We start from the raw sequence: 22788 nt of genomic DNA, 5'->3' as shown, positions 1-22788 counted from the left end.
CAGCCATAAGCCAGAACCATCAGGAGCAGTGTACCACATTCCATGCAATTGTGGACAAGCTTACATAGGAGAAACACCCAGGCCCCTCAAAACCCGAATTAAAGAACATCAAAGCTCAGTCTCCAAAGATGACTCTAATTCAACTCTATCAGACAACATACGTGACAACCCAAGCCACAGCATCCAGTGGGATAAAAGTCAAAGCACTGCTGCTGGGTGGGAGGGCAGTGTTGCTGGGTGGGAGGGTCGCCCTGCTGGGTGAGAGGACAGTGTTCCTGGGTGGGGGGGCAGTGCTGGTGGGTGAGAGGGTCGCCCTGCTGGGTGAGAGTGCAGTGCTGCTGGGTGAGAGGGCAGTGCTGCTGGGTGGGAGGGTCGCCCTGCTGGGTGAGAGGACAGTGTTCCTGGGTGGGAGGGCAGTGCTGGTTGGTGAGAGGGTCGTCCTGCTGGGTGAGAGTGCAGTGCTGCTGGTTGAGAGGGCAGTGCTGCTGGGTGGGAGGGCCGTGCTGCTGGGTGGGAGGGCAGTGCTGCTAGATGGGATGGCAGTGCTGCTGGATGGGAGGGCCGTGCTGCTGGGTGGGAGGGCAGTGCTGCTGGGTGGGAGGGCAGTGCTGCTGGATGGGAGGGCAGTGCTGCTGGGTGGGAGGGCAGTGCTGCTGGGTGAGAGGGTCGCCTTGCTGGGTGAGAGGACAGTGTTCCTGGGTGGGAGGGCAGTGCTGGTGGGTGAGAGGGTCGCCCTGCTGGGTGAGAGTGCAGTGCTGCTGGGTGAGAGGGCAGTGCTGCTGGGTGGGAGGGTCGCCCTGCTGGGTGAGAGGACAGTGTTCCTGGGTGGGAGGGCAGTGCTGGTGGGTGAGAGGGTCGTCCTGCTGGGTGAGAGTGCAGTGCTGCTGGTTGAGAGGGCAGTGCTGCTGGGTGGGAGGGCCGTGCTGCTGGGTGGGAGGGCAGTGCTGCTAGATGGGATGGCAGTGCTGCTGGATGGGAGGGCCGTGCTGCTGGGTGGGAGGGCAGTGCTGCTGGGTGGGAGGGCAGTGCTGCTGGGTGGGAGGGCAGTGCTGCTGGATGGGAGGGCAGTGCTGCTGGGTGGGAGGGCAGTGCTGCTGGGTGAGAGGGTCGCCCTGCTGGGTGAGAGGACAGTGTTCCTGGGTGGGAGGGCAGTGCTGGTGGGTGAGAGGGTCGCCCTGCTGGGTGAGAGTGCAGTGCTGCTGGGTGAGAGGGCCGTGCTGCTGGGTGGGAGGGCAGTGCTGCTGGGTGGGAGGACAGTGTTCCTGGGTGGGAGGGCAGTGCTGGTGGGTGAGAGGGTCGTCCTGCTGGGTGAGAGTGCAGTGCTGCTGGTTGAGAGGGCAGTGCTGCTGGGTGGGAGGGCCGTGCTGCTGGGTGGGAGGGCAGTGCTGCTAGATGGGATGGCAGTGCTGCTGGGTGAGAGGGCAGTGCTGCTGGATGGGAGGGCCGTGCTGCTGGGTGGGAGGGCAGTGCTGCTGGGTGGGAGGGCAGTGCTGCTGGATGGGAGGGCAGTGCTGCTGGGTGGGAGGGCCGTGCTGCTGGGTGGGAGGGCATTACTGCTGGATGGGAGGGCAGTGCTGCTGGGTGGGAGGGCAGTGCTGCTGGATGGGAGGGCCGTGCTGCTGGGTGGGAGGGCAGTGCTGCTGGGTGGGAGGGCAGTGCTGCTGGGTGGGAGGGCAATGCTGCTGGATGGGAGGGCAGTGCTGCTGGGTGGGAGGGCAGTGCTCCTGGGTGGGAGGGCCGTGCTGGTGGGTGAGAGGGTCGTCCTGCTGGGTGAGAGTGCAGTGCTGCTGGTTGAGAGGGCAGTGCTGCTGGGTGGGAGGGCAGTGCTGCTGGGTGAGAGGGTCGCCCTGCTGGGTGGGAGGACAGTGCTGCTGGATGGGAGGGCAGTGCTGCTGGATGGGAGGGCCGTGCTGCTGGGTGGGAGGGCAGTGCTGCTGGGTGGGAGGGCAGTGCTGCTGGGTGGGAGGGCAGTGCTGCTGGATGGGAGGGCAGTGCTGCTGGGTGGGAGGACAGTGCTGCTGGGTGGGAGGACAGTGCTGCTGGATGGGAGGGCAGTGCTGCTGGATGGGAGGGCAGTGCTGCTGGATGGGAGGGCCGTGCTGCTGGGTGGGAGGGCAGTGCTGCTGGGTGGGAGGGCAGTGTTCCTGGGTGGGAGGGCAGTGCTGGTGGGTGAGAGGGTCGTCCTGCTGGGTGACAGTGCAGTGCTGCTGGTTGAGAGGGCAGTGCTGCTGGGTGGGAGGGCAGTGCTGCTGGGTGAGAGGGTCGCCCTGCTGGGTGGGAGGACAGTGCTGCTGGGTGGGAGGACAGTGCTGCTGGATGGGAGGGCAGTGCTGCTGGATGGGAGGGCAGTGCTGCTGGATGGGAGGGCAGTGCTGCTGGATGGGAGGGCCGTGCTGCTGGGTGGGAGGGCAGTGCTGCTGGATGGGAGGGCAGTGCTGCTGGGTGGGAGGGCAGTGCTGCTGGGTGGGAGGGCCGTGCTGCTGGGTGGGAGGGCAGTGCTGCTGGGTGGGAGGGCAGTGCTGCTGGATGGGAGGGCCGTGCTGCTGGGTGGGAGGGCAGTGCTGCTGGGTGGGAGGGCAGTGCTGCTGGATGGGAGGGCAGTGCTGCTGGATGGGAGGGCAGTGCTGCTGGGTGGGAGGGCAGTGCTGCTGGGTGGGAGGGCCGTGCTGCTGGGTGGGAGGGCAGTGCTGCTGGGTGGGAGGGCAGTGCTGCTGGATGGAAGGGCAGTGCTGCTGGGTGGGAGGGCAGTGCTGCTGGGTGAGAGGACAGTGTTCCTGGGTGGGAGGGCAGTGCTGGTGGGTGAGAGGGTCGTCCTGCTGGGTGAGAGTGCAGTGCTGCTGGTTGAGAGGGCAGTGCTGCTGGGTGGGAGGGCAGTGCTGCTGGGTGGGAGGACAGTGCTGCTGGGTGGGAGGACAGTGCTGCTGGATGGGAGGGCAGTGCTGCTAGATGGGAGGGCCGTGCTGCTGGATGGGAGGGCAGTGCTGCTAGATGGGAGGGCAGTGCTGCTGGATGGGAGGGCCGTGCTGCTGGGTGGGAGGGCCGTGCTGCTGGGTGGGAGGGCAGTGCTGCTAGATGGGAGGGCAGTGCTGCTGGGTGGGAGGACAGTGCTGCTGCATGGGAGGGCAGTGCTGCTGGATGGGAGGGCCGTGCTGCTGGGTGGGAGGGCAGTGCTGCTGGGTGGGAGGGCAGTGCTGCTGGATGGGAGGGCAGTGCTGCTGGGTGGGAGGACAGTGCTGCTGGGTGGGAGGGCAGTGCTGCTGGATGGGAGGGCAGTGCTGCTGGGTGGGAGGACAGTGCTGCTGGATGGGAGGGCAGTGCTGCTGGATGGGAGGGCAGTGCTGCTGGATGGGAGGGCCGTGCTGCTGGGTGGGAGGGCAGTGCTGCTGGGTGGGAGGGCAGTGTTCCTGGGTGGGAGGGCAGTGCTGGTGGGTGAGAGGGTCGTCCTGCTGGGTGAGAGTGCAGTGCTGCTGGTTGAGAGGGCAGTGCTGCTGGGTGGGAGGGCAGTGCTGCTGGGTGAGAGGGTCGCCCTGCTGGGTGGGAGGACAGTGCTGCTGGGGGAGAGGGCAGTGCTGCTGGGTGGGAGGGCAGTGCTGCTGGGTGGGAGGGCCGTGCTGCTGGGTGGGAGGGCCGTGCTGCTGGGTGGGAGGGCAGTGCTGCTGGATGGGAGGGCAGTGCTGCTGGATGGGAGGGCAGTGCTGCTGGATGGGAGGGCAGTGCTGCTGGGGGAGAGGGCAGTGCTGGTGGGTGGGAGGGCAGTGCTGCTGGGGGAGAGGGCAGTGCTGCTGGGGGAGAGGGCAGTGCTGCTGGGGGAGAGGGCAGTGCTGCCAATACATGTAATCAGACCATTCTAGAAGCAAGAGTAGCCCTGGATAGCATGAGAGATGTTTCTTTATTTTCTGTTTAAATTTGAGTACAGTCATGATAATCATTAGCATCAGCATCTACATTATAGTCATCATCATCATCATCATCATCATCATCCACCAACTCAGAGCCTGCTCGGTCGGCCATGTCTTCTGATGCGCACGCCTTTAATGTTGGTGACGGCCATGACGACGCCATTGTTGTCGGGGCTGTCCAGGAGTTGTTCAAATGCACTAACCACCTGACTGACCCTGACAACAAAATGAGCAAATAATCAGTAGTCTGTGTTTACACTATGGCAGTAAAATGTGCAACATTACCGCGATCATTACAAATTCTTAACAAAGACTATCTAGACAAGGGCAATACTGTTCAGCAATATTACAGCTATATCATAGCACAGTCAGCAATATTACAGCTATACCATAGCACAGTCAGCAATTTTACAGCTATACCATAGCACAGTCAGCAATATTACAGCTACATCGACACGTAGTCAGCAATGTTACAGCTATATCGTAACAGAGTGTCTTCTCCTGCTATTTTCCTGTTACAAGATCTGATGAAAATGGAAACAATTTCTGTGTTTGACTTCCGCTGACATTAAGTGACGACATTGTGACTCACGGCATCACCCCCACTTCCGCCATCACTCGCTGGAAATCCTCCGAGTACAGACTTTGGCCTTTGCGGGAGTCGTCATGGACGATCATGTCGGTGTCCGTGAAGGTTGGACATATACACGAGAAGCTGATGCCGAGAGATGGGAGATGCGGGTTGGCCTGCACATGGACATATTTTATGGAGTTACTGAAGCCAGATTTCTTCAGGGGTAATGACAAATGATGAAGCTTAAAGCATATACGGCACCTCTTAAGTCAAATACAAACAGGTTCCCCGGAAACGATAACTATCCCAGCAGTTGATATGTGTCAATAACGGTACCAGCAGTTGATATGTGTCAATAACGTTACAAGCAGTTGATATCTATCAATAACAGTACCAGCAGTTGATATCTATCAATAACGGTACCAGCAGTTGATATCGGTCAATAACACTACCAGCAGTTGATATCTGTCAATAACACTACCAGCAGTTGATATCTATCAATAACACTAACAGCAGTTGATATCTGTCAATAACGGTACCAGCAGTTGATATCGGTCAATAACAGTACCAGCAGTTGATATCTGTCAATAACACTACCAGCAGTTGATATCTATTAATAACACTACCAGCAGTTGATATCTATCAATAACACTACCAGCAGTTGATATCTGTCAATAACGGTACCAGCAGTTGATATCTATCAATAACACTACCAGCAGTTGATATCTGTCAATAACACTACCAGCAGTTGATATCTATTAATAACACTACCAGCAGTTGATATCTATCAATAACGGTACCAGCAGTTGATATCTATCAATAACGGTACCAGCAGTTGATATCTATCAATAACGGTACCAGCAGTTGATATTTATCCATAACACTACAAGCAGTTGATATCTGTCAATAACACTACCAGCAGTTGATATCTGTCAATATTACTACCAGCAGTTGATATGTATCAATAACGGTACCACCAATTGATATCTGTCAATAACACTACCAGCAGTTGATATCTATCAATAACACTAACAGCAGTTGATATCTGTCTATAACACTACCAGCAGTTGATATCTATCAATAATACTAACAGCAGTTGATATCTATCAATAACGGTACCAGCAGTTGATATCTATCAATAACGGTACCAGCAGTTGATATTTATCCATAACACTACAAGCAGTTGATATCTGTCAATAACAGTACCAGCAGTTGATATCTGTCAATATTACTACCAGCAGTTGATATGTATCAATAACGGTACCACCAATTGATATCTGTCATTAACACTACCAGCAGTTGATATCTATCAATAACACTAACATCAGTTGATATCTGTCTATAATACTAACAGCAGTTGATATCTGTCAATAACACTACCAGCAGTTGGTATCTATCAATAACACTACCAGCAGTTGATATCTTTCAATAACACTACCAGCAGTTGATATCTATCAATAACACTACCAGCATTTGGTATCTGCCCTGAATGGCCCCAGCAGTTGATATCTGCTAATAACAGTACCAGCAGTCGGTATATGTCCCAGTAGTTGTTAGCTGGCATATGAGGTCCCCAGTAATTCAAACAAGAAAACAAGACCCAAGTTGACAACGCCTGTCACTACGACAGGTGCCTATAATCCACACTTGTGACAACGGTTCCCCCGCAGATCACCAGTAAACGATACCTCTCTCAACGGTGTCCCAGTAGTTTATACCAGTACACAACATTCCCCAGTACATAAATACCTGTCACAACATTTAAGAGTCCCGACTTACAGCCCAGCTCCTTGTGAATCCCACGACGCCGAACTTAGTGGCAGCGTACACAGGGATTGTGTGCAACGGGATGAGGCCTGTTGAAGACAACGACAACTCAACCACAGCAACATCGACAGTGGGCGGTAAAGACAGTAACTACATGCATAACATCAGTGGGCGGTATAGACATTATCCAGATACATGCCAGCAGTGGGCGGTATAGACAGTAACTACATACATGCTAGCAGTGGGCGGTATAGACAGTAACTACATACATGCCAGCAGTGGGAGGTATAGACAGTAACTACATACATGACAGCAGTGGGCGGTATAGACAGTATCTACATACATGCCAGCAGTGGGCGGTATAGACAGTATCTACATACATGCCAGCAGTGGGCGGTATAGACAGTAACAACATACATGCCAGCAGTGGGCGGTATAGACAGTAACTACATACATGCCAGCAGTGGGCGGTATAGACAGTAACTACATACATGCCAGCAGTGGGCGGTATAGACAGCATCTACATACATGCCAGCAGTGGGAGGTATAAACAGTAACTACAAACATGCCAGCAGTGGGCGGTATAGACAGTAACTACATACATGCCAGCAGTGGGCGGTACAGACAGTATCTACATACATGCCAGCAGTGGGCGGTTTAGACAGTAACAACATACATGCCAGCAGTGGGAGGTATAGACAATTACAACATACATGCCAGCAGTGGGCGGTATAGACAGTAACAACATACATGCCAGCAGTGGGCGGTATAGACAGTAACGACATACATGCCAGCAGTGGGCGGTATAGACAGTAACTACATACATTCCAGCAGTGGGCGGTATAGACAGTAACAACATACATGCCAGCAGTGGGCGGTATAGACAGTAACTACATACATGCCAGCAGTGGGCGGTATAGACAGTAACATACATGCCAGCAGTGGGCGGTATAGACAGTAGCTACATACATGACAGCAGTGGGCGGTATAGACAGTAGCTACATACATACATGTTACTACCAAATACAGCAGATTAAAATCTGGAGGATTGGTTTTTTTCTGTGCAGTTGACAACCTACCTTAGTGGCGGTGCAAGCTAGTGTAGCGGAACATTGGGTTAATTGTGATTACCTGCAGCTGAGGCGATGTTGACGACCACGCCCCCCTGTCCCCCCGCGTCTCGTCTCATGGCCGCCACTGCCTCCTGCGTCCCCACGATCACTCCTTTCTGTCAACAACAACAACCCACGTGTACCTTGTGTAGATCTCAACTCTGCCACGACCACTGAGTGAGTGATGAAGGTAGCCGCCGCTTTCAGCATTGTTCTAGCTACATCACGGCGGGGACTTCAAGAATGGGCTTCACTATTGTGTCCATGTGGAAGTCGAACCCTGGTCTTTGACGGGACGGACCGACGCCTTCACCTCTATATTGGCCCCATACTTTTGAATGTTTCATGTTCAATTTGAAAACAACAATCCATGACAAAGGCGGACGATTACCGCCAGTCCAAATAAGAACAAATCATTCTGATAAGATAAAGATGAACCGTTTGTTAATAAAGCTCCATTCACAGCAAAAAAAATGCAGTTTCCGGTATCCGGATACCTGCCGGATACCACCGGATACTTACCCAAAACGCGTCCGGGTATCCGGTGGCAGATACCAGGCCGGATACCAGATCCGTGGTATCCGGCATGGACACCTCACCTGAAAGTATGCCACCTGGAATCCGGGTATCCGGCACCGGATACCTCAATCTGGTTGTCCAAGGATCTGGCACCGGATACCAAGGATCCGGCACCGGATACCTCATTCTGAGTTTCCAAAAACATGTCACAATTTGGGGGTGCATTTTGTTCAATTAAGTGTGAAACACCTAAATATATATTGGAAACTAACCATGAAAATTGAACATTGCTGAAGGAATCCGGCAGGTATCCGGCAGGTATCCGGATGCAATTTTTCGAGATGTCTTAATCCTGGTAAATGATGTTAGCATGGGCATAGCAGATAGCTGTAGTAACATTCTGTGTCATTTTAGTTGTAAATATCCCCTTAAAGTTGAGATCTATGGGCATGTACTTTTGGAGAAGACAATTTTTTCAATCTTTTTAGATGTTAAGCTGTTTAATGAACAAACATCAGTTCTAATACATGTATGATGATATCCTTAAATTTCATGTTCAGACTTCCAGATAGTTCTGAGTGAAAGTATAAACTCATCGACTGTGTGCTCACTTGGGCCTTTGGTCCTAGTGAGATGATAATATGATTATTTGTAAAGGTACAAGTACTTGCTACGAGCATACCAGCTTCATTTAAGTTTGAAACACAATATGCCTCACTCTGAGGGTGACATGTACCAGATTTCATCACACTACAGAGAGCTGTTCCTCAGTTACTGTGAACATTTTTACTGAAAGACATTGAAAGCTAATTTGACCTTCAATATCAGTTGCGACTATTTCAAAAACCATTGTAAATTGCTTCATTCAGTGTAACATTGACAAACATATGACAATGATATACAACTATATGTATAAGAGTTATTTAGACTTCTGCAGGAAAAGGCACATTAGAGAACAAGAGTCATCAGAAAGATGACATAACCCCCCGGCAGCTGTCTGTAAAGTAACCACTAGTACATGTGCAATTCTGTATGTAATGAGTCAACAGTTTAAAGTTCTTTAAGAAGCATACATTGTTTATCCACAAAAGATCCACCATGGTCGCATCCATATGAATGCCAAGTTTCGATCAAATACATTGAATGGTTTTCGAATTCTGCCCCAGAAACGAACCTCATCCCCAATTGAGTCTATGTCCAACGTCATTCCATAAAAAAAAATTTTAACAAATTTAGAAAAATCCCAAAATATCAAAAGGCACCACTTCAGTATGTGCCTGATAGATTTGCCAAGTTTCGATCAAATACACTGAATGGTTTGGGAATCCTTCCCCTGGAAAAGGAAATGATTACGGATGGACAGATGGACAGACAGACTGGCTGATCGCTATATCACCCCGTATTATATGCCGGGGGGGGATAAAAAGTAAGTGTATGACCTGTTGCCAACTTCTATCCCCGCCCTAAGGAAGAGTTTGGCCATTAACAATTTTTTTGTCTGGCTATGACATTGACCTTTGACATAGCAGATCAATGTGTTGTTCCAAAGATGTCCAAGCAATGCATGGTTTCATCCGATAACTGTGGCTATCAAACTGAGGCAAAATATTGGAAAATCCCCATTTACACACCTGGCTAAAGAAACATAAACAACAAACAAATTATCAATTTCTTTTATTTGTATGCCTATATCACACACTGAACATTGTTCACATGATGGTTCCTATTCTTCAATACTCATAACAGAGTGGGATAACTGTTCGCTTGAAAGCATAAGCAGACCATGCTCACCAGTTCAGAGTTACTTGCCCTCAAACATCCTTTTCCTTCTATATTGCCATGGAAAAACAGGAACCAGGATGAGGGGAGGCCATCTCGGCTCTCCCTGTTGCATTGTGTTAGTAGAATTGTGAACATTCTATTTGGTGTTTGGGTCCACATTTATAGACAAGTAGTCGCAAACATTATTCCTTTCAAGTGATTACCACATGGCCAAAGACAATAATTTCTTCAACGTCCTTGAAGGGTCCCACTCCGACTTGGCATTGGTTGGTCTTCTCACATTAGCCAGACCAGCCTTTGTGAGTGTGTCCCAGTGTCAATTGGGATATAACTTCTTGGTAGGCCCCCATTGAAATAACAGGATTCTCCTCATCACTGTCTGCCTATCACTTCTGATATCTGGGAGGGTCCTTCCAGACTGTCAACCAGTCATCCGGGTATCTCAAGCTGGACTTCAGTTTCTGCAAAATTATGTATAAAGATTGTAGCAATGGAAAAGAATTGTTGCAACATGTACTTACAGATAAAAGGCAGCAAATTCACTTAATTTATCATCTTTGAGTTTTGTTATATACCAAACATTTGAGATATATATTGTTCCATGCTGATGAGTTGAAACAATCATTAACTGACATCTTTTAAAAATGCTTGCCATACAAGCCAAAGTAATAGATGAGGTAGCAAGTGGGCTCATTGATCGCTCGTAATCGTACCCAATAACGTGGGATGTTGTCCATAACAGTCATCATCGGTGCATCTGGATCGAGCTCATAACATTAATCACTGGTTTGCCTAGTTGAGATTTGAGATTTGATTATTTATAATCCTTGTCATTTAGCTGAACTATTGTTGGATGTGGTGTTAAATGAGTGAAATGGGAAGAAAGCCCGAAGTGATGCAGGTCTTACATGTTTACCACTTTGATGAAACCCACAAGCAAGTGTATGATGCTACCCTCGATTCAAACCCACGACCATCGGTTTCTGTCAAGCCCAAGAGATGCAACTATGCACAGCAAGTTGTGGTGCCTTTGATAATTAGGCCATCCATGCCAACAGGTGATAAAGAACAAGCAAACTGAAGAAATATTTGCAGAATAGCTACATGAACATGATGAACTAAATAGAATAATTTCAAATATTTACCACTCACTGCTACTCTTCTCTTGTTCCTCATTGCTTCCCTTTTTCCATTGATGCTGTGCAGATGACTGACTCATTCATTCATCCAGACATTCTGCAAAAATAAGTAGCATTCACATTACAGAAATATCCAAACTGTACATTGAATTCAACTGAAAAGGCCCCAGTTGAGTTTCCAACTTAGAACTGTCCTTATTAAAATATTTCATCCCAAACATTCAGAGATAAAACATAATCCCATATTTAAACAACTGTCAAACAATTATTTGACAACAAAGCCAGGGTCATTCAACATACACTTTACATAGGGAATCACTTGTTGCAAAAAAGATCCTCGCCAAGGTCAGAGTCATTCCATGAAATATTGAATTATTTAGTTATGAAGCTTATACAAAACAAGGACATAACAGTGTAATTATAAAAATATGTTAAGCGTAAAAAAAGTAAAGTCTTTGGTGGCCATTATTGTAAATTATAGTCTGTATTAGCATCCCACAAAAGTTTAGAGTTAATAATCGTTCCTAGATCTTTGTACATTTCTTCATTATCTATAAAAAGCGGATCTAATTTGGATCATCTTGTTTTGACCACAAATCCATTACGCCCCTTATGCAAATCCTTGTCGTCATAACAAACAGTTGACCATAATACTAAAAAAAGGACCCTTGGCGTGTACGGTAAAGTATGTAGAGCAGGAAAATATCTAAATCAATCCGTTCCATAAGATCTCTGCACGGAAATCATAAGGTCACGAAGCCCTGCTACGTACCTGGCATCCGCATTTGCTGCCAATCGCCTTTCCAAATACTGTTGACTTCCGCGTTGTGGATGGCTCAGAGGAACTTCGGCCGGCATTTCCGTGGTGGAGGCGAATGAGAACAATGTATCGATACACGAGGTAAGCTTATCGTAATCAAGCATCACAGTGTATATCGATACACGAGGTTTGTTTACATCCATGTTCTAAAATGGCGCCCTGGACCGCAGGGGAATATGGGTAAATTGGCTTGTTCCGGGTTAACATAAAGCTGGGCCCCCGTCTCTAATATCACAATATTGTTTGGCGCATAGGGAGCCGGGAACCAGTTTAACACGACATAAGCTGGTTCCCGGCTCTCTATGCGCGTCGTCAACTTGCGCCAAGTTATATTAGCGACGAGGCCCAGCTTATACACTGAACACGATCGGTCATTTCGTCAAAATTGGCCAAATATTGAGATTGCAGCTGAGGTAATGCGGCAGCTGAAGTGACACATTAAGGTAAGGAATATGTGAATATTACAATGATCACGTATTAAAGTAATTTACCACATGTAAGCCTCTCACATGTGACATTTACTTTCATAGCCAACATGTAAGTAAATGTATCAGGATATAATTATATTTTTATATAACAAGTAGCCTGTCTATCATATGTTAGTATTTGCTTATGTATATAATGAAGAAATATGTTTACTTTAACTGGATAATTTGTATGCTAATGTGACTCACTGTCTTATTTCATATACTCCCTTTACTCTGTGAGATGATTAATAGCCTCAACATATTTTTCCAGATGTGAAGAATCAAGAACAGCTTTAATGACAGGGAAGTTTTGCATCAGAGATCATCGTGAAGTGGAAGATAAGACATTTTAAGGGTATGAACATTTTCACTTGAACTAGTTGAACAATAACCATGATGACAACTTTATCATGGGGGAATTTTGGGTGGTGGGGTAGCCTAGTGGTTGAAGCGTTCACTCTTCGTGCTGAAGACCCATGCAGGTTTGATTCCTGCCACATAGCTGCGATATTGCTGAGTGTGGCGTTAAACATCAAACAAAGCTAACAGCCGCATACATACTGACATGGGGATTCCAGGTTGAAGTTAGTCGCCATCAACATGATCAACCTATGCTAGTTGTAAGAGATAACTTAATGGATCGGCTGATCAGGCTCGCTGACTTGGTTGATCCATGTCATTGTATCCCAATTGTGTGGATGGATGCTCATGATGTCAGTCACTGGATAGTCTGGTCCAGACTTGATTATTTACAGACCGCCATCATTTAGCTGGAATATGGCTGAGTGCAGAGTTAAACAACAAACACCAACATGATTCTACAACCTGCTCTTGTGGATACCATTTTGAGGATCCTACACATAACTTCTTTTCGGGTCTTAACTATTGCAATATGTTCTACTACATGTGTTTTAAACATATATTTTTTTCATTGGCTTATCTAAATGATGCTCAAATACAAAATAATTATTAATAAAATACTTATTCTATACTATTGCAAACTATCAGTTGAGCAATAATGTAATCATCTGATTATAATTAGATAATGAAGGAGAAGTCCATATTGATTAAATCTACCAGATTCTGAGATAAATGCACGTATTGATTGATTTATTTCAATGTTTTCCTGTACATAATTTTCAACAATTCCATATAAAGCTTTCTTATATCCATGCTGTATAATACCTATTATTTCTAATAATAGCATAATTTGGACACACAAATAAGTAATGAATGGTATTTTTATAACAGGTGCCACACATGCGGGATAGGTCATTTCACTTGAATCATTTTTATGTGAATTTAAATCACTACAAGCTGATCTGAGTCCTGAAAAGATATGCCTTCGATTCTGTGAAAATGGAAATGCTTAAACATCTCCCAATATTAACCATGCTATTACAGAATCTGTTCACTTGTTTGTGTATGTAAAATATTTTTGAACGATTACATCCATCTAATGATTGTTTGTATGTGTGATGTGCCAGTAGAGGTATATATGTACAAGCATGTGCATACGCGTATAAAAATTATGTATGTTTGGCAAGGTACCAGTATATGAATTAGTTGTTTTGTGCGACTTGTATATTAGCATCATCATAGTTTCAACAGACAGTTTATGTATATCAAATGTTTAATGTCTTTGTAGGGAGAATTGCATATCAAAACTGTCATTATTTTATTACTTATGAGTAGATACATTTCCTTGGTCCACAGAAACATGTTACTAGTAAACTGTAAACTGACTTGTCACTACTCAATTAAGTAATTAACAGATAATTGCAAGTGATAATACCCACCTGACACTAATTGCCCTGTTAATCCCTAATCCACCATGAGTTGACATTGAGTTCATCTTGCTAATGAGCTGTTGTGAGCGTAACAAGATGATAAACATCAAAGGTGGGGCAGGCTTTGATCAAGTGTTCTGTAGAAGAGATTATGTCATTTGTTTAATGTTTATTTAGGATTAGCTACATCCCTTGATCCTACCAAGACCATACTTGAGATTATCAGACAGTTTGTCTGGATACAACCTGATGTCTCAACTGTATTGGATTCTGCCTTGTAGCAAACTATGTGTGTGACAAGGACTTTGACCACTCTGTGCAGATGCATAACAATGCACTTGGGATATGATTCAATTGGGGTATGATTCAATTATGTCACACAAGTCAAAGATGGGTTCCACTGTATTTAGAAACAGACGATAGATGCAATACTGTGTAACTTTATAACAATCAAACGAGTATTCAAATAGGAATACACATATATATACAATGACCCTTGAAAAGTTCCAAAACCAAATAGAACTACTTAAATTATGATTACACTTGACCAATATATTTGGCAGTTTTTCCCGTTATTGTTAATCTTAATTAAAGATAGGATAAATGATAAAAATATGATAATGATTTTACTCATGACTAATCATGGGCGGATACAGCTTTTTTTTACAGCTATTTATTGTCTTTGGTGGTAATTTATACAGAAATAAAGATTTATTTTCGAAATAAAAAGGGGGGTGCGCACCACAGCACCCCCTCTCTGTATCCGCCCATGCTATTGCCAGCAGCCGAAATAAGGTCCCCTAAATGTAATATACATAGTTTTTAGTCGATTGTTCAGGTGGTTCTTTTCAGTTGATTTTTTGTATCAGTGTCTATTTTGGCCTACCAATTAATGGTAGATATTAATTATCAATAATAAGTGAGATAATTATTTTCAATGTGGCTCCCATTGCAACTGAAGCAAGGAACGATTCAAATTAAGCCTGATTCAGCTGCTACATTTATATGTACTTGCTTCTCTAATCAGTAATTCAATCAGTTGTATAGTGACTTGATATTTGGTGAAAATATCTGTTGTATGAAATCCTAATGTTACTTACTTTTGTATTTGAGATGATATTTGTATTTGGTAGCCTAGTGGGTAATGCGTTCTCCGAAGCACTGGGTTCTGTTCCCACATGGGTACTGTGTGACAAGCCCATTTCTGGTGTCCCCGCAGATATATTGCTTGAATATTGCTAAAAGCTGTGTGGAACTATACTAACTTGCACACTCATTATATAATATTTTGAGATCACTTACATGACTTGTGTGATTGAAAGTTTTGATAATTTTGAATACCGTATTCGACAGAATAAGCGCCCAGGGCGCTCTCAAAATTTCATGCTTTATGCTGGCAGCCTGAAATGTTAATGTACGACAATTATATTTTTCCAGAATGAAATTCCCCATAATTAAGGGTGCATATCACACACGAATGTGTATTATATGCAAATAAATAAGTCTTGTATACATTGATCAATTGGAAAGGGTGCTAATTGGGATTGTTAACTAGCCAATATATTAGCAAATATTCCTGTGGGCGCTTATTAGAGCGAGGCGCTTATTACATCAAATACGGTAGTTCTGTTTTTATGTATAAGAACCTTTTTTATGCAATTTGCATTGCCTTGTTTACCCTTCCTTATGTTTTGATGTAATGCAAACATTTGAGAAAAATTCAGGTGAGCCTGCCGTATGGCACTACAGGAATTGTTTTCAGAAGATCAATTACAATTTTGTATTTTCTGTAAAATTTACTGTTTGCTATGGCTTTTTTACATTGGTTGACATGGTTTGGTTAACAGTTGCTTGATAAACTGTCATTACCTTACTCATTGAGAAACCAACTTTTTACCCTTTGTCAATATATGTGTGTTTCTTATATTTTTAATAACAAGATTTTAAAGATGTTATAAATTGTTTCAGGCACCTGGATTTCACAATGACACCAGATCAGACAAGTCATACAAAGGACTCTCAGGGTGATGAATAATCCTCCCCAGAACAACTAGCAGGTTCACCTCAGAAAGTGATGATTCTGAATGAATAATGCCACATCAGTGTGATTTTGTAGGTTGTTTTATTACGACATTAATCAAGTCTAAAGGAATTAATACCACAGCAGTGAGACTATGTTTATGTGGTGTACACTGATGCTGACTATACAAATCTGAATGACTTTTGTGGTTTACTGCACAGACATAATTGACTTTAGATATTCTTCTCCCTTGAAATTCTTCTGAGATTTGACCGATTTGTTTATTTAGAAAATGGCATTGAAGCAACTGTTTCTGTTTTTGAATGTTCTTGCAAACACCTTTGGTTACTGAACCAAAGAAATGTCATAAAATCAATAAATATGATTTGTTATCTTAACAAATTTTTTTGTTTTGCTTCTTTAAAGAAATATGATATTGATCATTCATAACATAGGTGCTAACATATATCAAATATACTAATGCCCTGAATGTTTTCCTACAATTAATACAGCTCACTGAATGAAGTTTTTAGTTCCATGTCAGTAGAAAAATTACATTGATATTTTTATGTACCGGTACTTTATTAGGTGTTTTCTGTGGATGCACCCATTTGGGTTAATGATATTCTGTTTCAAACTTCAATGAAACTCGTCTGTCAAGATGTAACAAGTACTGATACAGTTCCAAAATAAATCTTTTAATCTCACCAGGAACAAAGGCCCAAGTGAGCACATAGCCAATGACTTTCATTTGTTTTGTCAGAGTGAATATGGTGTTATGTCACTTTATGAGCAAAATTCCAACAATATCATGATGGGTGACACCAAGCAATGTACCGATGTGGTGAATCGAGCGCTTCAACCACGAGAAGCTAGAACAAACTGGGAATATGAAGATGAAATGTAAGGATACCATCATACCAGGACTGAATGCTTTTCATTTAATACGCTGAACATCTAAAATGAAATATATATGAATTTGAAAAATGTTTTCACCAAAAGTACCTGCCCATAGATCTCAACTTTAAAGGGATATTTACAACCAAAATAACACAGAATATTACTACAGCTATCTGCTATGCCCAGGCTAACATTATTTACTAGGAGAAAGACATCTCGAAAAATTGCATCCGGATACCTGCCGGATACCTTCAGCAATGTTCAATTTTCATGGTTAGTTTCCAATATATTTTTAGGTGTTTCACACTTAATTGAACAAAATGCACCCCCCAAATTGTGACATGTTTTGGGAAACTCAGAATGAGGTATCCAGTGCCGGATCCCTGGACACCCAGATTGAGGTATCCGGTGAGGTATCCGGTACCGGATACCCGGATTCCAGGTAACATACTTTCAGGTGAGGTGTCCATGCCGGATACCACGGATCTGGTATCCGGCAAGGTTTCTGCCACTGGATACCCGGACGTGTTTTGGGTAAGTGTACGGTGGTATCCGGCAGGTATCCGGATACCGGAAACTGCATTATTTTTGCTGTGATTGTGTATTTCAGTCCGTACCAAATTGACATCCACCATCTTGCTCCACTCCGCCTCGCTGGACATGCCGGCGTTGTTGACCATGATGGTCAGTTTACCGAACCGACCCCGCGTCGCCTGCACGGCTGCTGCAACATCATCGGGGACATATTGTTATAACTGCTGAACCACCTGGTGAACATGTTACAGCTGCGGAACGATCTGGGGAACATGTTATAACTGCTGAACGATCTGGGGAACATGTTATACCTGCTGAATGATCTGGGGAACATGTTACAGCTGCGGAACGATCTGGGGAACATCTTATAACTGCTGAGCGATCTGGGGAACATGTTATAACTGCGAAAGAATCTGAGGAACATGTTATAGCAGTTGAACGATCTGGGGAACATGTTATAGCTGTTGAACGATCTGGGGAACATGCTATAACTGCGGAACGATCTGGGGAACATGTTATAGCAGTTGAACGATCTGGGGAACATGTTATAGCTGTTAAACGATCTGGGGAACATGTTATAACTGCGGAACGATCTGGGGAACATGTTATAGCAGTTGAACGATCTGGGGAACATGTTATAACTGCGGAACGATCTGGGGAACATGTTATAACTGCGGAACGATCTGGGGAACATGTTATAACTGCTGAATGATCTGAGGAACATGTTATACCTGCTGAACGATCTGGGGAACATGCTATAGCTGCTGAACGATCTGGGGAACGAACATGTTAGAGCTGCTGAACGATCTGGTTAGCATGCTACATCTGCGGAACGATCTGGCTTTGAATTAGGTATGACTTCATACACTTCCATTTACTGTGTTGCTCTTATTCTGAAGACAGGGAAACCATGACGCTAAGGGGAGACAGCTTGGTGACATCGAGCATGCGTTATTCTGTAGTTATGCCGTAAAAGGCGACTATGCTTGTATGAGGCGACTAACGGGATCGGGTGGTAAGGTTCGCTGACTTGGTTGAAGCATGCCATCGATCCGAATTGCGTGGATCGATGCTCATGATATCAATCACTGGATTGTCTGGTCCAGACTCGATTAAATACAGACCGCCGTCATATAGCTGGAATATTGCAGAGTGTGGCGTCAAACAACAAACCAAAACAAACCAAGTTATGGCCTTCCGTGAAATGAGTGCGAACCTTTTACGTCCTCTTCACTTGTGACGTCGCATTTCACGAAGAACACTCGGTCTCTCCCGAACTGTTGCTGGAAGTTCAACACAGTTGCCTCGCCTGTTTGGACTTTGATATCCGCCACACACACCTGTTCAAGTAATAGTGCTAAAAGGTATCGATTTGCATGAATTGTCGTATGTTTTCAATCTTAGTTTTTATCCGAACCACATGAAACGACTCTAGTGACCCCTACCTTCGCCCCTCTTCTCAGCAGGGCCTCTGAGAAGCCCCTCCCCAGCCCCTGCGCTGCCCCCGTCACGAGCGCCACTTCGTCTCTCATCCTGCCTGCCTTCCTGCTGTGTTGGTCGTCTCCTCAAACTATACTGTTCAAATCTCACCACTCACTATACCATTACGACGATCATGCATCAGTCGGATCCTACCACGACTTGATTATACGCACACAACCGCTTCCTGCTGAAGTGTGTAAAGATTAAAGTTCGCAGTGTCAAGGTTTACTTGACCTGTATTCTAAACTAGGTCATGTTCCATAGGGCAATGTCCAATGATAACGTGCGTTAAAAAGATTGTTGAAAATATGTTATATGTGCATTAAGAAAAAGACACGTCTTTTTTCTGAAGCTGAAGGGAATGTGTTTAATATCAAAGTAAATCTATCAAAGGCATCTGCCAGATATTCATATGTGCGTATAATTAAAGTGCCCTTGCGATTGTTGAAGATGAATGCCGTGTTATTTTAAAATTGGTCAGAGAATAATGTTGAGCGTTTTAGACTTTTAAATAAGTGTCACGAGGTAACTGTAATTTTTTTAAAAAAATGTCATTTTAACGCAAAACCTGCAATGATATTTGACATGAAAAAGGGTTTTCTACAGCTGCTTCTCCGCTTGTGTTTTTTTCTGTAGTGTAAATGGGTGACTACATTTTAGAATAGTGTCTCTTGACTCTCCCAGAGTGGCCCGTGTATGTATTCTATTGTGTAATATTGGTGCAATGTATTGGGGTGTGACTATAATAATAAATTTGCCTGTTCCTATCTGCCTGTCTGTCTGTCTGCCTGTCTGCCTGTCTGTCTGTCTGCCTATCTGCCTGTCTGTCTGTCCCCTAGAAGGAGTTCATATTGGCGCATGAACATCAGAAACTACTTCCAACAAGAACAAGAACGCGATTTGTGTATGAGTTCAATAGTAAACATAGTTACAGCAGCACTCGCTTTATGCTGTGTTTTTTTTTTAATTCAAACTGTTTGATATATCAAACAAATATGTATTTATTTGTTGAAACCATCTAATTTACTTATTCGCAGCTGGTCATCTTTAATCTTCAAATGTATATTTCTAGTATGCTCTTAAAGTTAGAAATGAACTCACAGTGAAAAGGTATTTTTTGTAGTGTAATGTGTTTACCCAAATGTAAGAATCACAATTGTGACTTGTTTCCTGAATGTGAAATTAAAATAATATTTTGTAACAAAACCAACTTTCTGCTGACATAAGCCCCCAAACACGTACCCATTCCTCAATACAATATTCGTCAACACTGTGAGGCAAGAGAAAGTATACGGCGTTTGTTTTATGTGTAAATGAAAATTGAAAGAACTGTTGTTAAATTTGATTATGGCTTATCAACAATCATTGATTCCTGCAACAGTGTGTTAAAAAGTAATATGTTGTTGGATAATTTTGTGTGTGTATATATATATATATATATATATATATATATATATATATATATATATATATATATGTTCAATGATGACCACATGACCCCTACTATGTTTGAAACGTGCCGAAAAATGCAATTTGTTTCATTTTCAAAGATACATCTACGATACTCACCAGCAGTTGAGTATTATGCGTTTTGTTTTGATTTTTAAAAGTTTCAAATCACATTTATTAACAAATAAAACCGTGTAGAAGTATTTTAAGTGCTAAGCGCCAGAACACTTACTTTTGTTTCTATAATATCGATAAATAATTAAGATACTGTCAGTTGAAAATCAAACATATGATAAAATCAACTGAGAGGTGTAGTTTCTTTTGCTCCTCAGTTTAGTATTCAGTTTGATAATTTAAAACTATTAAATTTATTACATTAATTTTGCATAAACAAATTCTGTCAGCATTTATAAGTGAATTATTATAGCTACCTTTAATAGTGGATACATTAACAATTTTCAAAGGTCGGAATAATGGGCTTGTGTTTCGTGTGTCAGTGCATCTATGATATTAGCTTTAGATACAAATACATTTGAACTTTAAATTTTAAAATGGTTATCTTTACTCTTAATTAACCATCAGTTAAGCATTTATTTTATTGCATGGCTTGTGAACAAGTATAATTCTTGAATTAAGTGAGTGAGTGACGGACTGAGTGAGTTGTGTTTAACGCCGCTTTTAACAGTGTTCTTGTTTTATCGTGGAGTGTCAGCTTAATGTGGGAGGAAAGCCCGAAGTGATGCAGGTGTTAGACTTTACCACTTGGTAAGCCTTTTAGCATGGGTATGGTGCTGACAAACGTAGAAACATGATCGGGGCGAACCGGGATTCGAACCCAGAATCACAGGTTTCTGGCGTGCCTGGCAACCCTGCACATCATCCCCACCTCTTGAACTGGCTCACGACTGAATATTGTAATAACTATTGGTGATCAATAAATGTGACTTTCATACATGTAACTTTGATTTTGAGCAGTTGTAAAATATATTCATATATTACGTTAACCATCTGACAGTTTTATATCTATTTAGATAGTTTGATGAATTAAAACAACTGACCTGTGGACACATTAGCTCTAAACAATGACTGCTGACTATCTGCATATTGTATTCTGGTTATCTTAAAACTCTAGATGTTTGAAATAAGCAAGTTCAGGCGGGTTTTGTGAAACATGAAAATAACATTTCATAGCATAACTCTTAAAACGATCTGAAACTGCAGAGGGCATGGAGAGTTCTGTGACGGGTTTCGTTAGTCTAGTTGTCTGGGGTTAACATCGATGACATATGCCTTGTGGGTATTTGATATGAATAAAAATATCAGGCTACGTTGTTCCATTGTCTTTCGTTACGCTTTTATTTCCTTAACAACTCCCAAAACATTCCCAATGTAGGCACAATATTTCATTTGTTTGTTGTTTAACGTCGCGCAGCAATATGCCAACTGTATGAGTATGGGCCATAAATAATCGACCAAACAATCACACTCTTTATTTGTGATTATATATTGTTTTGAAAGTGGTGACTTAAGCTTGGAAAGCCAAGTTGTTCGACCGTCGAAAATCATGTTACTGTCAATTGAGCCGTTAACTGAATGTAAATAAATGCGTGATTGTTGTTTGGAATCTCTCACTGTGCAAGGCCCTATCTGTATCGGTGAGTAAGTGAGTGAAAATGGTTTTACTCCGCTTTTAGCAATAGTCCAACTCTGTCACGGCCGGGGACACCAGAAACGGGCTTCGCACATTGTTCCCGGGTGTTCGGTGTGACAAGCGAACGCTTTAACCACTGCGCTACATCCTCGGGGTTGGGACTTACACTGCTTGTGCCTCTGCCATCGGCTTCCTGGCTTCGTGGCTTCCATAATATCAGCGCTAATTACCGTAAAGTGTTGGCTTCCATTGTCTATTGCTAATCACCTATCAGTGCCAATCATCTGTTGGCTTCCCTTGTTTCCACCTTTTGTTATCTTATTACTTTTGTTTTCTTACCTGTACATATATATATATATGCTCTCTGGCTCATAGCATTCATTCACCTAATGAAGGAATAAGCATATACTCCGGAACGTTGGCATCCTCATAATAAAGAAGTTAACATCTATAAATTCTCTTCCTGACAAGTGAAGCGTACATAAAAGCTCCCAGTCATTCCGCGCCATAGATTGTGTGTTGAATGCTCGTTAAATTGAATTGATCTCAGACATGGTACAAGTGTATTGCTGATAATCACTCGAGGTGACCACATAATCGAAGCAACATTACACAAGGCAGCTGAAGGTATTTTACACGTAGGTTGACCGAAGCTGTAGATACATACACCCACTAGTTAACAGATATAATACACATACGAGTTATACAAGAATGTTATGGGTCAATATAATTTCGCTCCCCGATCAGAACTCTTGGCGTACTGCTTCCCTAACAACAGCCGGGGTGTCCATGCACCGATCGACCACCCTCGGCGTGAGTCGGTCGAGCCGGGTGCCTCGTAGGGAATCTTTGCGATTGATATTGTATTCAGTTTCACCCGACT

The 22788-nt window shown here is 44.0% G+C and overlaps 2 protein-coding genes and 2 long non-coding RNA genes across 5 annotated transcripts; 1 reads left to right on the top strand and 3 right to left on the bottom strand.

The window, feature by feature from the left end:
- Positions 1-148: 148 nt before the first annotated feature.
- On the bottom strand, positions 149-3956 carry LOC139463695 (mucin-2-like). Its single transcript, XM_071244950.1, has 2 exons — positions 3946-3956; positions 149-3821 (listed from the first exon to the last, which is right to left on the bottom strand). Exons 1-2 carry the CDS (start codon positions 3954-3956, stop codon positions 149-151), a joined length of 3684 nt encoding a protein of 1227 aa, XP_071101051.1.
- Positions 3768-18989, bottom strand: LOC139463572 (15-hydroxyprostaglandin dehydrogenase [NAD(+)]-like). Of its 2 annotated transcripts, none has more exons than XM_071244845.1 (7): positions 18769-18989; positions 18540-18663; positions 17407-17510; positions 7372-7468; positions 6253-6329; positions 4492-4646; positions 3768-4115 (listed from the first exon to the last, which is right to left on the bottom strand). In XM_071244845.1, exons 1-7 carry the CDS (start codon positions 18853-18855, stop codon positions 3989-3991), a joined length of 771 nt encoding a protein of 256 aa, XP_071100946.1. In that variant the 5' UTR covers positions 18856-18989; the 3' UTR covers positions 3768-3988. The 2 variants fall into 2 exon arrangements, with proteins under 2 accessions (XP_071100946.1, XP_071100945.1); XM_071244844.1 differs by having other exon boundaries at positions 3772-4115; positions 17407-17513.
- On the bottom strand, positions 9600-11743 carry LOC139463570 (uncharacterized). The gene is made up of 3 exons (XR_011653049.1): positions 11565-11743; positions 10799-10889; positions 9600-10114 (listed from the first exon to the last, which is right to left on the bottom strand). It is a non-coding gene; the product is annotated as an uncharacterized lncRNA (long non-coding RNA).
- LOC139463571 (uncharacterized) lies at positions 11941-16191 on the top strand. Its single transcript, XR_011653050.1, has 3 exons — positions 11941-12055; positions 12351-12434; positions 15838-16191. It is a non-coding gene; the product is annotated as an uncharacterized lncRNA (long non-coding RNA).
- Positions 18990-22788: the final 3799 nt, after the last annotated feature.

Source organism: Haliotis cracherodii, unplaced genomic scaffold (assembly GCF_022045235.1).
Source record: "Haliotis cracherodii isolate W230 unplaced genomic scaffold, xgHalCrac1.p SCAF_16, whole genome shotgun sequence".
In the NCBI taxonomy this organism is placed as follows: domain Eukaryota; kingdom Metazoa; phylum Mollusca; class Gastropoda; order Lepetellida; family Haliotidae; genus Haliotis; species Haliotis cracherodii.
This window is presented reverse-complemented; position numbering and strand designations above follow the sequence as displayed.

Coding starts and splice junctions, on each gene's coding strand:
- LOC139463572 (XM_071244844.1), bottom strand. CDS start 18,855: ATGAGAGACGAAGTGGCGCTCGTGACGGGGGCAGCGCAGGGGCTGGGG. Junction 17,514..18,539: donor AAGTGAAGAGGACGTAAAAG/GTTCGCACTCAT, acceptor ATGATGTTGCAG/CAGCCGTGCAGGCGACGCGG. Junction 4,647..6,252: donor GATTCACAAGGAGCTGGGCT/GTAAGTCGGGAC, acceptor GTCCATGTGCAG/GCCAACCCGCATCTCCCATC.